Below are 15689 nucleotides of genomic sequence, written 5' to 3'. Positions count from 1 at the left end.
CGATTTTGTGTAATTGATATTTGCTCTGTGAATGCACCTACAGTAGATGGATTTCCCTAGAGCAGGAATGTCAGACTCAAATGGAGCCAAATTCCTTCCAAGTCCAGGAGCTACAATCATAGTGGTTTTTTTAAAACTGAAAAAGGACAAGTCCTGGGAGGAGTTTTGCTGGTCCTGCCCACCTATTCTCAGGCTTCTCCTCAAGTCTGAGCCTGAGTTCACACCACACCTTCCACTTCAACAAAGGAGTGATGCAGATTAATCTCCTGATATCTTTGACATTTGCACCAAAGCTTTATGGGAAGGTCGGCATGACTCAGATGAAGCCTAGAGAAACAAGCTGCTCTCTCAAGATACCTCTTCTTAAGGATATGTTTTATGGGCTCTGTGCAGCTTGGGAGCAGACTAAACTTGCCTCCCATTCATCATAAAGATGCCACCAATCCTTATGATGTCATATTGTTTCATAGGCTCTTCTTCATCTTCTTCTTTTTTTAACACTCTGCTTGTAGCGCTTGTGCAACAGTACCACAGGCACATGGAGCCAACCAGCTTCAGTAATATTGCACCATCAAGGCATCCAGGGGCGGAGCTGTAATTGTGCTGACGGCTTCAAAGAACCCATTGTGCCCTTCCTCTGGGAGTCGCCAAGCCTCTGGGAGCTGCTACTGAGCTCCTCCGTCCCCCACGCTGGGGCTCGTGCTGCCACCACCCACCTTAAGTGGTGCTCGACTGGCTGCGTCCAGCAATGCAGCCAACACAGCCAGGCGAGCAGCCGCTGCCTCCAGCCATTCTAGCCTGGCTGCACCCGTCCTCCTTCCACTGAGCCCAGCCGATGGAAGGAAGATAGGTGGAGTGAGTGACCGAAGGAGGCAGCTGGCAGTGGTGGCTGCAGGGGACTGGTGTTGGTAAGGGCCCCAATCTGGGGGAGCGGACAGCTCTGCAGTCCATTCCCAGTGGAAGTGAGTGGGAGTGTGTGCACACCCGAGCGCACATGAGGGTGCCTCCATGAGTGGAAGGACCACCTGTGTTCTCAACATGGGCCTATTCTCCCCTCCCTATGCCCCTCGTTCCATTCGTTTACTGGATGTAGAAGTAGGCCTGTGGAATCAGAATCTGTTGGAATGCCTGACATGTTGTATCCCCCTTCCATGTTAAGAACATAAGAACAGCTTTGCAGGAACAGAACTAAGGCCTATCTAGCCCAGCATCCTGTTTCACACAGAGTTGGGGGCATGCCCTCTCTCTCCTGCTGCTGCTCCCCTACAACTAGTGTTTAAAGGCACCTTGCCTCTGAGGCCGGAGGTGGCTTATAGTCACTGGACTAGTAGCCATTAATAGGCCTGTCCTCCATGAATTTGATTAAGAACATATTGCGTGGAACATAACGACATGTTAAATGGAGGTGGGTGCTCCTGGAGCAACTAGTGCCAGGCGGTAGTTGCTTTTTCTGTCACGTGGAAGGCAGGGGGAGGGGGCTTTGTAGAGGAATTGGTAGTTGCTTACTTATTTATTTGGAGGGTGTGGAGATGCCAAGAGGGTGTGCAGGAGAGGCCAGAGAGTCTGTGGGCACCTGTGAACTCCAGTTCCTCCCAGTTCTTTCCTCATGTTATCCCCACACACCTTCACAGCATCCTATGCACACCCTCCTGGCCTCCCCTGTTCAGCTACTGATTCTGACACAAACCACCGCCCCACACACAGACATGAAAAAGCAACTACTTTCTGGTACTAGTGGCACTAGGAGCATCTGCCTCCATGCAGCACAGGAGGCGGGGGTAGAAATTTCAGCAGATTCCGAGTCCCCAGACATAGCAGAAAGTGGCATTCTGGCCGCCTCTGTACAGCCGGTTACTCTGAGTCCTCTGTGGGGAGTCTACACAGTGCTTATAATGATCAAGCACCACAGCAGTTAGAGGAGCAGCTGTAAGGTTAGTTCTACCCATTTTTATTCTGACAGAGATCCTCCTCCTTTAACAACTGTGTGGCTGACAGAAATTCATCAGCTAAATGTTTTTTTCAGCATGGAAGTCCAGTCATGGGGACGTTTTACATTGATTTTCCTGTCCGTAACACAGGACACAGGAGCCTAATGTTTGAAGAAAATAGCAGTGCTAACTGTAATGAATGGGGAGTGTTCCCATGACCCAGTGTGCACATGTATCACTAGAAGAAAGGAATTTGAGTTTAAAATGAAACTAGTTGAAACTGGTGATACACTTACTCTCTGGTTTTATCTTCTGAAAGGAAAGGATTCTACTACGAATGCCTCTCTGATTAGCACTAATCCAACCAGTTGCAGGTTTACTGCTGTGCGTCATACATTTGGACTAGGAAATCTTCTCTGTACCTTTGCATATTTTGATTGTCACAACCCCCACTGCTGCTGAGCTGAAAGTGCAACTTGGTTAGCGCACAACATTGGAGCCAGACACCATCTCCCCTCTGCAGGAATCGCCTCCTGAAACTCCAGTTCTTTATAGCTGTCCCTGGGATTTATGCCAATCAAAACTCACACACCCAGCCTCTTCAGGTTGAGGCCTGATCCTGAGAGGTCATAAAGATCCAGATACTCTCATGGATGCTAGGAGGAGATATGAGTCCTGACACCCATCAAGAGCTACAGAGACTGTACTCTCATCTGGTTTAAACAAGTTTCACACATCAATTAAAGCACTTTTGGACATTGCTAGATATGCATGTGTGAAAGTCAAAAATGCAGTTTCAAATCCACGTCTCAGGTTTTTAAACGAGTGATATATATACAGAACATTCCTGCATGTTTTTGTTCTCTTGTGAATAGATGCATTCTATCTCAAGAACACTTTTTGTTTCTCCCCCACTATTTTTTCTATAGAGTTAAACACATTTTGGAATGGCTGTTTCACACTTTAACCTCTTCTTTGGTCACTGTTAAGATGCATACCATAACTCCCTTACTCGATTCCTCCTCCTCTTCCATGACCACGGGCATCTGCAGAATGACTTTCACTGTCCCACCTCACTATGGGCAAAATTGACAAGGTTGGGAATCAGCTCTGTCAATATTATTTCTGTGTTTTCCCCCCCATCAATAGGGCATTTTTGCCACTAGAGGAGATCTGCATAGCATTACTTAAATACAAATCCAGCAGAGTATTGGTGAAACTGACATATTTATCTTTTCTGATCTTGCCATTTTCAACAGAGATTAGTCTGGTCACAGGGCAGTATTGGCCAACGTCTGAGACAGGCAACTGAAGTTGTGTGTTTTTCTGCACTAGCTATGATTACACTGAAAACAAGGAAAGCAAAATGTATGAATTCTGGTAGTGCACAAAGTGGGGAAGATTCTGAAGCGATTATTAAAGCACCCAACAATATGTGTGTGATTTTGGTCACTGATTCCTGCTGAGGCCAGCAGAGAAATAATTGATCAAATGTATTCAGCCGAAACACCCCCTACTGTCTGTGAGGATAATAGTCTCTGGTTCACTCCACATGGGCTGCATACTGTGTGTATGTGTTTGGGGGGTAAGTGTGTATTTGTGCAGATACAAAATGGTGTGCTGCTGTTGTTGCAGATGAAGCCTAGACAAGGTGTGGAATTTTCAGACTGCCAGTAAATCCTGACATGTCATTTTCCTCTTCCAGTGAATCCTGAGCTAGGCAGAAAAAGTGCACCTCTTGCATTTAATACATTTACCCAAAACACTGGCAAGAGGCAACATGCAAAGCACCTGACTTAAGAACGCTCTTCTGCTGAGAGACGAATAGACTTTTCCCTTACAATGGGTTCCAATATTTATTTATTTATTCATTCATTCATTCATTCATTCATTCATTCATTCGGCACATTTTTATACCGCCCTAACCCAAGGTCTCAGGGCGGAGAGCCCTTTCCTTTCTGCATAGAGCCCTTTCCCTTCTGCATGCCAGTTGTCACTCTTTGCTCCGCTGGGTCACAATGACAAATGCCTACTATAAGCTAAGACATGCCTATACACATTGAAGAAACATTATTTCTGTTAATGATTGACTTAATGCACTGAACGCATTCATTATTTGTATGCACCAGTAGGGACGAGTCCCTGATTATTAAAACACAGGAGCATGGATATTGCTCACCTGCAACAATGGTCAACAGTTGCCCAGCCCATAACTCCTGGTCCTGCCTGGACTAACAGAGAGGCCAATCAACAGAAACCAGTTGATTACCTCCAGATCCCATTTGTAAGAGTCCTACTGATTCTCTTATGGGACAAATATCTGTTAAGGACCTGATTAAATGTCTTGCTCCTCCCCAAGGCCGCCCCAGGTTTTTGGTACCCTAGGCAAAATTTGGTCCATCCATCCCCATCCCCCCCCCCGGCCAGCCGAGAAGTATGGCTTTAACTTTAACTTGAACCATGCAGGCTGCTCATTTTCAAGGTCAAATTACTAGCCCACCTGGATGACCAGCAAATGACTAGCCAGCATGGTGTGAGGATATAGCGGGAGAGAATTCCCAGGCTGTCACGGGGGTAAACGGAGGTGCTGACTGTGGGGGATTGGGAAACGAGAGATGGTTTAGATCTGCCTGTTCTGGATGGGTTTACACTCCCCCTGAAAGATCAGGTACATAGCTTGGGAGTGCTCCTGGACCCCAAGCTCTCCCTGGTTTCTCAGTTTGAGGCAGTGACCGGGAGTGCTTTTCGTCAGCTTTGGCTGATCCATCAGCTACGTCCATTTTCTAGAGGTGAATGACCTTTAAACAGTGGTACATATGCTGGTAACCTCCAGGCTTGACTACTGTAATGTGCTCTATGTAGAGTGCCTTTGTACGTAGTCCGGAAACTACAATTGGCACAGAATGAGGCAACCAGATTGGTCTCTGGACCAACACAAAGGGACCACATAACACCGGTTTTAAAAGAACTGCACTGGTTGCTGAGATGTTTCCAGGTAAAATACAAAGTGCTGGTTATTACCTATAAAGCCCTTAACGGCTTGGGTCCAGGGCTATTTAAGAGAGCGCCTCCTTTGTCATGAACCCTGCCACCTGTTATGATCTTCTGGAGAGGTCCGGTTATGGTTGCCACCAATTCGTTTGGTGGTAACTCAGGACCAGGCTTTCTCTGTGGCTGCCACAGGGATTTGGAATATGCTCCCTGCTGAAATAAGAGCATCTCCTTCTCTGTTTGGTTTCAGGAAGACCCTCAAGATTCTCCTGTTTCCACAGGCTTTTAATTAGAATTAATTTTAATAATTCTAAAAACTTGTTTTAATAAATATTGTATGCTATTGTTTTTATTGTGTCTAGTATTTTAAGGGGTCAAGCCCCCTCTCCCCACAGAACCCTCTTAGGCTTTCCACACTGCTCGTGTGGAGAGCCTCATACATTCCGATGTATGCATAGTCCACAGGAAATGCATGGAGCAATATATTCCTCAGCTCTCAGAAATTATCTTACGGCTCTCCACGTCATCTCAACTTCCTCCAAATTCAGCTTCAAGTGTGTACTGTTTATGTTTTCTAATTACTGTGGCAACACGAGGAGTAATTGCCTCCCCATGGCCCAATCCAGTCAGCCATTAACTGACCTTCAGATTGACTTTCTGCTCTGCAGGTGGTTCCACCTTTAATCTACTTTAGAAAGCAAGGTGGAGAGGAAGCCCTCAGGGGAAAGCAAGGAGCAGCTGTTGGACAGGCCCAGTTGTGTGAGTTTTGAGGCTTGGTAAAGTCCATTTCCCTTCTCACTGACTCAGCTATCTGGTTCAGCTACACTGGTGAGCTGAGAGGTGGAAAGTGTCTCTGGCTGAAACAATTCTACAAGCTTGGTGCGGCAACTAAAATGCACAGTGGGAAGCAGGGTGCAGTTATGGCAAGGCAAAGGTGCCAGAGCGCCCCCTTGTGTTGAGCTGAAAGAGCTGTATGGCCCTGGGCTGTTTGAACATAAGACACACAGAAAGCTGCCTATTCTGAGTCAGAGCCTTAGTCCACCTAGCTCAGCATTATCTACGCTGACTGGCAGTGGCTCTCCAGGGTTTCAGCCAGACGTCTTTTCCAGCTCTACCTGGAGAGGCTTCAAACCTTCTGCCTGCAAAAACATGTGCTCTACCACTAAGCTCCACCACTCTTTGCTGTGCATGCAAGTTTCTGGTTCAGCTAGGAAGGTGACAGCAGAGGCATATCTGTGGGTCTCTTTGCTGATCTTTTCTTGCAGTGTGGTGTGAAGGAGTGGCTTTCTCAGGGCCTACTCAGGGAGGGAGGGGGCCCATGGAGGGCAGATTGCTGAGGACCCCTTGAAACCTGGAGCCAGCTCTAATTTCACCACTGAGTTCAATGGGACTTAACTATGAGGAAGTATGCTTAGGTTTTCAGCCTTAAAGTGAAATCCTAAGCATGCTTACTCAGAAGTAAGTCCCCATGCAACTTAGTGCACAGATCAGCCTGTGAGGCTATTCCCACGAGCAGCCAAGACCAGGCTTAAGCAGCCAAACCTGGGCTTGGCTGCCCATGAAAGCCACTGGGATCCACGCAGATCCCTGCAATGTCGCAGCGCCAAACCCAGCGCTGCAGCCTGGCTCTTTGCCAAGCTTAAGGGCGCAACTCCAGGATCGTGTGTTGCAGCTTGCGCTGACTCAGAGATGGGCACCTAGAGCACCGGTTTTCTGAGGGAATCCCCTGAAGCACCGTACAGGTCACACCGTGTATTGTGACACATTGTCCCGGCCTCTGGAGCTCTATGCTGCAGGCATGCAGTGTGGATCATCTGGGAGTGCCGTTCTGCACTTCCCCCAAAATGGCAGCTGTCATCTGGGGGAAGGAGAGCTGAGCCAGCCTTCCCCCACCCCTTGCCCTGCCCTCGGGTCATGTGAAGGATCTCTGTAGGTTTTAGATCTTCAAAACACCTGTTCTGTGTCTGCAAACTGACCACAAGGCCCTGCCCCCTCTCAGTGGTCCCTCTAATTTTTTTCATCTGTGTGCGGAATGAGCTTTGTTCTGGGCAGCAGTATCAAGGCAGTGTGGGCACACATGCATTCAGAGTGGGGCCTTCCTGATTCAGCCTGGGCAGGACCTAAAATTGACTGAGCGGACATCAAAATATGTGTGAGCATGTGCACATGTGCATGCCTTAGAGGGAACACTGCCCTCTGTCTCATGGGGAAGTTGTGAGGAGAGAATTTCCATGGCACATAAGTTATGGTCCATGAGCCAGCAATGCTCTGTAAGAGGAGGCCATGCTTTCAAATCTGGGATGTCCTTCACCAGGGATGAAGGTGGAAGAGGGGAAATGCCTTCATCTCCTGCCATGGGCTTCCCAGAAGCATCTGGTTTGCCCCTGTGGGAGACCAGGTATTGGACTAGGTAGCCTGCTGGTCTCATTCATCAGGTATCTTATAATGTTCTTTTGTTCCCTTCAAAAAAGGAGCTTCTGGCAACCCTATGGGTTCAGCTTAGACAAAATAAAGCAGTTTTAAATTAAAAAAAAATCTCAAACTCAATTGTCGTTTTCAACCTAATTCCATTCAGCAATATCTGATGGGATTTGTGGGGAGATGTTTCTCTGAAATCCTGCCATGATTGTAAATTAGCTACGTACGATCCACAGCAAGCAATCAGACAATGAGGGTGGGTGCTGTTGCATGGTTGGCTTTATTTACAGACACAATAACCTTATGTTTGGTGACACAGTCATCTCCACACAGCACTGGGCTTGCTCCATGCGGTGACAGTGCTACTACAGTCATTCTACAGAGTGAGGCCCTTGGAAGCTGGCTTGCTCTGAATAAACTAGAGTTGTGGGTGCGTTCCTTTGGGCTGCATGGACTGGGGTATGAATCGAGGGCTGATTGAAACAGACAGATACTACTCTCTGCCTCCTCCACAGCTGGGCACAAACCACACCTCACTTCCATCGGCCACCAACCACAGGCTTTCCACGGGCAGCCTTTGAGCTGTTGGGGAAGCAGAGAAGTCAGTGAGGCATTTCAAGTGATGGTGAGGTCAAAGCAAAAGGCAGAGGGGAGGGAGAATGGGAGGCTTCACATTTGCTTTGGACAAGGGTTGTGCAGGTGCACAGATCCAAATGCACCCATTCAATGGCACCCACACTGCACCAAGTCCCAGCCCACCCTTGGTCAATGTTGCAAATGTGGGCGGCGCATGGGGTGTGCGATCCACATGAGGATAGAGCAATTGTGAGTGTGGGAGGAATCTACACAACACTGTCATCTTTCCACACACTATAGAATGAGCTACAAGACCACAAAGTGGGAAGCTGAACAAATCTCATCTTGTGCTTTTATAGGTATATCTTAAACTGGTTTAATGATGGATCCCTCTTCCCAGGGACACTCAGAACTGTAGTTCTGTGAGTCGGGTTGCTAGGTAGCTCTTACAGATAATTCTCAGCATCTTCATCAAACTATAATTCCCAGAATGTTTGGGGGGAAGGAAAGTTAAATTAGTATAAAACTATTTGTAGTATAGATCTTCTCTGCCTCTCGCTAGCTACAGAACAGAACAATGGCAAAAATACACGGAGAGACTCATCCACCCTTCATTCTCAAGAACCAGATCTTTGTTTTTCTTCAGTCACTGGATTTTCCCACCAAAGGTAAACCCAGTCAAAGAGCTTGCTCCAACAAGGGGCCAGTTTGAGTAATATGTTCAACTAGCCCCACCCACTGCATGACTAATGGCAAGGGAGTGCTCATTGTCCCTCCAATACATTGTCTGCCCCACATACGCTCATGGAGCGGAATGTCTGAGCCACCCCTAAGCACACAGTTCCAATATTACTTTAAAGCAATATTAGAACAACAGAGAGATTAGGGTGGATGGGGTTGTGGCTCAATAGTAGAGAATCTGCTTTGCATGCAGAAAGTCCCAGGTTCACGCCTCGGCAGCACCTCCAGGGCGCTTTCCAGACTAGCTGCTCAACAGCAGCAAAATCCCTCCATTCGGGCAAGTCGCATTTGGGCCGTAAACAGCAGGGGGAGCAGTCTTGCAGCAACTAATAACCCTGGTGGCGGGGGGGGGGGGGACAGCAACTTTTCCCCACCGGATATATGACGTCCTTGCTCTATATCGCAACAATTAAATTCACAAGGCATTGGAAATGTGAACTGCACCCTGCTGTCCGCATAGGGACTGCGGTGTCACGACACAGAAAGTGTGGAAGCACACTTCCCTGATACGTCCTGACCCCGTTGTAGGGTCTAGTCTGGAAAGCGCCCAGGTAGACCTGGGAAAGAGTCTCCTGCCTGAAACTGCTGCCAGTCAGTGCTGACAATACTGAGCTAGATGGACCAATGGCTTGACTCAGTATAAGGCAGCTTCCTCTGCTCCTATGATCTGGAAGTTCCACTCCTCCCCATGAGTATGCAGAGCAGAACAGCATGCTGGGTGAGGTGTGAGAGAGCATGCCCTTGCTTTTAATCCTGTGGTGGGTGGACTGGCCAGATGTATCACCTGAATCAGCCCAAGGTCTAGGTTCAACTGAGGTCTTACACCCCTCTTGAGATAGCTGACCTCTTCAAGGCTCTGCCCCCTCCTGAAGATCTGAAATCCTTACATGGACTGTTGTCTGGGTTGAAGACTAAGAATCATCCCTCTATCCATTTGTGTCTGGGGCATTGCCTGTACTAGCACGGTATACGAAGCATGTACCAGGTAGCATGAAGCCCTTAGTGTGGAGGTAGCCAGTTCCTTAGGAGACTCTAGCTCAGAGGGTACTCTCTCTGCAGGCTCCAGTTCAGGAAACTGCCTTGAGGGGCTCCTAGCTGGCAAATTCCGTCCATAGCATGAGCTCAGGCTCAGTGTCAGGGCCTAAGCCTTGGTCTGTTCACCCTTTCCCCCTGCCAATCTGGCGAACTCCTATTCTGCCCACACATTCCCCCTGCCAATCTGTCCCCTGATAACTTAGCAAAGAGGCCACCTTTTTAAAGTGGTGATTCTCTTTATTGAGCAGGGGAAGAGCAACTCCATCCCCAGCACAGCATCCCTCCAGTGGCTGTTGCTGGGCTCTATCTTATGTTTCTTTCTTTAGATTGTGAGCCCTTTAGGGACAGGGAGCCATTTTATTTATTTATGTATATCTGTGTAAACTGCTTTGGGAACTTTTGATGGAAAGCGGAATATCAATATTTGCTGTATTCATATTCATATTCCTCCTAGAGGTGTGCACAGACTGTGTGCTGTGGTTCGGTCCAAAATCAGACTGAATTCGGACTGAACCACGGGTCCCCAAACTGGTTTGGTTGAACCCACCAGCTGGGCCATTCAGACTGATGTACCATCTTGAAATGGTCCGGAGTGGTTCACAATCAGACCACTCAAATCAGCCCAGTTTGCAGCAGACTGGTTCGATCGTGAACTGGTTCTGCATATCCCTAATTCCTCCCCTTCTGCATTAGGCTCCTGGCTGCTGCTCAAGGTTGGGGCCAGAAATAACCTTCTCCAAGTCAGAAATAACCACACAACCACCCTTTCCACTACCTACGTGTGAGAAAGAATGAAATATGCCTGTGCAAAGGGAAATGGTGGCTTACATACTGTGCAGCAAGCTCTATGCCCAAGAGGGTTGCAGGCTCACTGCTTCCACCCCACTCACCAGTTGGCCACAACTGCTCTGAGGCAATGCATCAGTCACTAAGAGGAGCCCCCACTGTCGCTGGGAGTGGGGTGGTAGCAGCAAGCCTGCAATTCTCTTGGGTGTATGGCTTGCTGCGCAGGATGTAAGCTACTGTATGAGGACACGTCCCCCTCTTTTATTCTACTTTCAAGCGAGTGAGAAGAGAATTGGGTTCAAGCAGTGGCAGACAACAATCTCCTGACCTGAGGAGGGTGTTGCTGTCCATGCAGTTCTAACAGTATTACTTACAGGGCGGCTTTTCAGGCAAGCAAGCATTCAAGGGGCCCTCTATGTAAACAAAGTAAATGTTGCCTTGGCAGTTGGCCATGGATTAGCCAATGGGAAAACATTTTAAAGGCAAGAATGCAGTGTCACTCAAGTCAGTGATGTCACTCAGATTTACATTGGCTGAGGTTCTTGTGTCAGCTGAAGTCATTGATGAGCCAGGCAATTTCTAAATAGTTGTCTAATTCCCAGCCCACTCTGAGCCGCCAGAGACTTCTCAGAAAAGGAAACAGTTGCTTCTAAATCTGGGACTCTCTTTGGACCAGATTAAAAATATTTGTTGCTCTAAGAAGACACAGAGAGATTCCCTATATCACCCTCAGGTTTCTCTATTTGTGCTTTTCTCTGTTCCCTCATCTGTTGACCTCACCCAGTTCTCCATTCCTCTACTTCCTGTATAATTTGATTCCCCATGAACTATCTTTATGATTACAGGCTGACATCCTGCTTATTGTTCAGCAAAGGAAACACAGCTGCCTTTGCTGCCTTCTAGAGTAAAGCAGTATGGGTGCTTGCATGTTGGGAGTGGGGAAGGATGTGGTTTTGATTTTTTGCCAGTCTCCTCTTCTCTCTGTGATCCCTGCAAATATGTCCCTGAGGGCCACACAGCCCTCAGGGATGTATTTTCAGGGGTCACAAAGCACTTCAGTAGAGGGGGAGACCGGCATAAATTCCTCCCTGTGCAAATGCCCACACTGCATGGCAAATGAGTGTGTGCTTCCTTTGTTGCATGTGTGCTTTGCAAGTCAAGATGTCAGCCATTATTTATACAATTTAGTACTTCAAATCACAGCAGAGAACCATATTGTGTGACTTAAGCAATAAGATTCATAGAACTGTTTCACATTACACAGCACCAAATTTGTATTTGTCATGGCATATGCACTCAACAAGAAATGGAACCTAGCTCTCGAAGCACACCTGTATGCTACACTTATTTTCGAATGGAGGTTTCTCATGCTCACACCTTACACTTTAGGCTGTGTTCAGATGCCACATTACCCATCTCCAAATAATAGTTTGGAGGGTTGAGAGCAGTATGCATATGCTTCTTCCTCTCCTTGCATGCTCAATTGAATTACACATTACCTGGTTTGATGAGACCACCATTTGCTGCTGGAGAGCTCTCTCAGTTTAGACAAACAGTGATCTGATTAAACTAGGAAGTTGTCGCCTAAGTGTGAGGTGGGTGGAGACCTGAATTTCAAATGTTTGTGGGTGGGGAAAAAGAAAAGATATCTGATAATATTGCTCTTTCCTCAGCATATTTCATTCTCTCTCACACTAGTCTTGTCATAGGTAGTGGGATGGGTTGTTGTTATATGGTTATCTCTCCAGCCCCAACACAGCATCCCTCCAGTGGTTGTTGCTGGTGTCTACCTTATGTTTCTTTTTAGATTGTGAGCCCTTTGGCAACAAGGAGCCACTTTAAGTGATTCTTCTTCTTCTATGTAAACTGCTTTGAGAAATTTTGTTGAATAGTGATGTATAAATATTTGTTGTTGTAATAGTAGCAGCTCCTAAGTGCTAATGAAATTGCCCCATCCAACCACACCCAGCAACTTCAAAGGAATAGGCATCTGCCTGAACCAACCCTAATGGCCATATCCAACCCCAGTATAGTACCTCCAGTGACTGTTGCTGATGTCTATCTTATGTTTCTTTTTAGACTGTGAGCCCTTTGGGGACAGTGATCCATCTTACTTACTTACTTATTTTTATTATTTATTTATTATATACTGCCCCAAATTTCATCTCTGGGCAGTTAACAGTGACATAAAAACAATTAAAACAAATATAATAGGTTAAAACAGTTTAACAATTTAAAAACAGCATAAAATTAAAACCTACAAACTTTAAAAGCTGAAAAAGCTTGGGTGAAGAGATGGGTCTTCAAATGTTTTTTTTAAAAATAGTTAGATATGGGGAGTAAGTACTTTCTTACTATTTCTCTAAGTAAACCACTTTGGAAACTTTTGCTGAAAAGCAGTATATAAATTGTTGTTGTTGTTGTTGTTGTAATACAGAAGCCCCAAGACCCAAGTTGGGCTGGTATGTAAACCCCTCTCACCTTCCTGCATGCACTGCAAACCATCACAGCACACCACCATACACCAAAAGGCACAACATGCTACTCACCCTTTCCTGAATCAGCAAGTAGGGGATAAGGAAGAAGAAACATGGTATAAATAGTACATAAGACTGCTGACTAGCTGATAGGTTTGGTTTAATACACCTAAAAGATCTCTAGGGAAGGAGGCATTCCTAATTTGAGCTGCCAGTTGTTTTAGACAGGTGGGTTAGGAAGACCACTTTGGTGACAATTCCATCTGCATCACCACTTAGTGAGATGGCTACACCACTTGTTCATGTCAATAGGCAGAATAATCATTTATACAGGAATCGGAATAGTTGCCAATAATTCAGATGATGGTTCAATGTCCGAGTCTGTCACAAACTACTTATATGACCCCAAGGAATGCCTTTAGCCACTCCAGGCATCCATCTGTGGAGCTTGAGACCACGACCAAGGAGAATGGAGGACAAAGAATGGGGATGATGAAATCCACCAAGGACTATGAGCTATCCAGAAAGTAACCCAATAACGTATATAGATAAGGAACATCTATCTATTTAACATATATAGACAGATATCTTCAGGACATCTGCTGAGATGCAAATGGATTACAACATTCATAGGGGGGATTTGCTTCCACTTTGAGGCCCCATTGTTGGTTTGTGGATAGCTCAACTATTGCACCAAAATTCCACTGTGCAAAGCCATTTCCAAAATAACATTCACAGACCCATCTTTAGAAGGGGAAGTGCTAAGTAAAATGAAGAGCAGATGCTATATTAGGAGGTGACAGAGTCCAGGGATCAAAGTACAATAGCTAAACTGAGTGCAAATGGATGCAGCTGGAGTAATAAATTGCAAACACCTTGGTGAGAATTGAGTTTGAAAGGTGGGTGGGGGGGACAGGAAAAATTAAAGAATCAATGAAAAATTTAAAAAGCAGGAAGAATTAAAGAAGCAAAATGTGGTTGCAGAAGAAAGCTCTAGAATAGGGAATGTGGAAGGGAGAGAAGTAAAACGTGGCTAGAACAGAAAGACATAATAAAAACAGGGAAGTGGGGGGAGAAATAACATGCATTAAAAAGATAGAGAAAAAGCATCAGGAAAGCATGGACCTTGAAATGAGATGGAGGAAGAAGCTTAGAATAAGGTGGGATTGGGAAAAAAATAATCAAATAGCTCCCAATTTCAGGGATAGCCAGAAGTGCTTGATTTAAGATCAACTTGAACACCCAAACACAGGATGCTATTCGAGCAGGTTGCTATTATTTGCCAGCCAAGATTTGACAGAGCAAAAAAGAAGAAGAAAAATTACGAGGAAAGGCAAATGCTGGCAGATAATAATGAAACAGAGAAGGAAAATGAAAGCAGGGGTAGAAAAATGTAGGCAGGGAAGCAAAGCACAAACAGAATCTTGAAAGCTCCACACTGGACAGGCATAGCTCAAGGCTGCAAGTCCTTGCACACAGTAGACAAACTAGACAGATGATGGAGATGCATAAATAGATCCTCGGTCTCTTTAAACTTTTGTAAATAGCAGCTGCAGAGAGTGAGGGGAATTCTTTTCCCTGTGACATTTCCCCCAATGAAAAACAAGCTATGCCTGAAGCTGTATTTGCCCTGTTAGGAAGAGATACAGTACTTGTGATTGGAGCAGTGGGCAATTTTCATTGTGAAAATGCAGGACAAGCTCCTCCCTCCATGGCAGCTATTGGCAAAATTCTGAAGAGATGCATTGATACATCTCTGTTTAAAGAGATCTATTCATACATCTTTGTCTAGTTTGACCCTAATATGGACACCGGAGAGAGAACTGAAATAGGAAGGAAAGAACTAATGTGTAAATTGGAAGACAGGGAGATGTGAACTGGAGAATCTGGAGGAGAGGAGAGGAGAGGAGAGGAGAAGAAAGGAAAGGAAAGGAAAGGAAAGGAAAGGAAAGGAAAGGAAAGGAAAGGGTGTACCGGTCGTAGAGAGCATAGTCAGCATGGAGTGATTGTGAAAGATTACATGGGAGTGCCTGGTGCCATAAAACAGGATGTGGGTACCATATGGCCTGGGTACTTACACCTTTTGATGGTCACTAATGCGGTTCCGTAGAACATTAATCTGCAAGAGAAACAGACAGGAGGTGAAGCTCATAGAGATGCTTCACTGTGTGGGATGCAGGAGAGCTACTGAGACAGTACAGCAGGTAGCACAAGAAAATATGTTTGAGCATGGACTGGCTGGACATTGCCCAGTGGCCAGCAAGGACCCTGCCATGTGCAACAGTAGATACAGAAGTCTCTTCTGAACTGTTAGAACCTCCATTTGTATGCTTGAGAGCCAGAAAGGACAAGGATTGTGGGGTCTATGGACATGGATAGAGGCCCTAATCCTTCTTCTGCTTGGTATAATTCTTGAGCAACGCTTCTCTGCCATGAGGTACAAGTTCTACACCATACGGAGGGCTTATGAATCCAGCTGGTGGATTTGTAACTTGGTCTGGTTGGTACTGAGATAGAGCCTGATCTCTCCATCTCTGAATACTTTGTGTATGTAGTTTTCAGGGTGCTTCTCCAACATGTTCCCACAATGACCTTGGCCAGAGACAGTCTTCTGAAGTTATCCTCCTTTCCACAGCAGTTAATGTGCCCTTGGTGACAGAGTCTGTAGTTCCTGGACCTGATGATTGTTTCAACATGATCTCTCCAGTTTTGGGGAGCTTTAGCATTACAAGTTGTT

The 15689-nt window shown here is 46.1% G+C and overlaps 1 protein-coding gene across 3 annotated transcripts in view; it reads right to left on the bottom strand.

Annotated features, from left to right (window-relative positions):
- Positions 1-7598: 7598 nt before the first annotated feature.
- Positions 7599-15689, bottom strand: part of TNNT2 (troponin T2, cardiac type) — a 36500-nt gene continuing 28409 nt past the window's right edge. For 2 of the 3 annotated variants that reach the window (XM_053246154.1, XM_053246153.1), the window contains exons 11-12: positions 15031-15071; positions 7599-7919 (exon numbers count right to left, since the gene is read on the bottom strand). In XM_053246154.1, the coding sequence (XP_053102129.1) occupies positions 7871-7919; positions 15031-15071 (90 nt within the window). In that variant the 3' untranslated portion in view covers positions 7599-7870. Of the gene's footprint in view, positions 7920-12956; positions 13031-15030; positions 15072-15689 lie in introns of all 3 variants that reach the window. The other variant, XR_008306194.1, reaches the window with a different exon arrangement.

This window comes from Hemicordylus capensis, chromosome 4 (genome assembly GCF_027244095.1).
Source record: "Hemicordylus capensis ecotype Gifberg chromosome 4, rHemCap1.1.pri, whole genome shotgun sequence".
NCBI lineage: Eukaryota > Metazoa > Chordata > Lepidosauria > Squamata > Cordylidae > Hemicordylus > Hemicordylus capensis.
The sequence above is the reverse complement of the archived record's forward strand: the minus strand, read 5'-3'. Positions and strand labels throughout refer to the sequence as shown.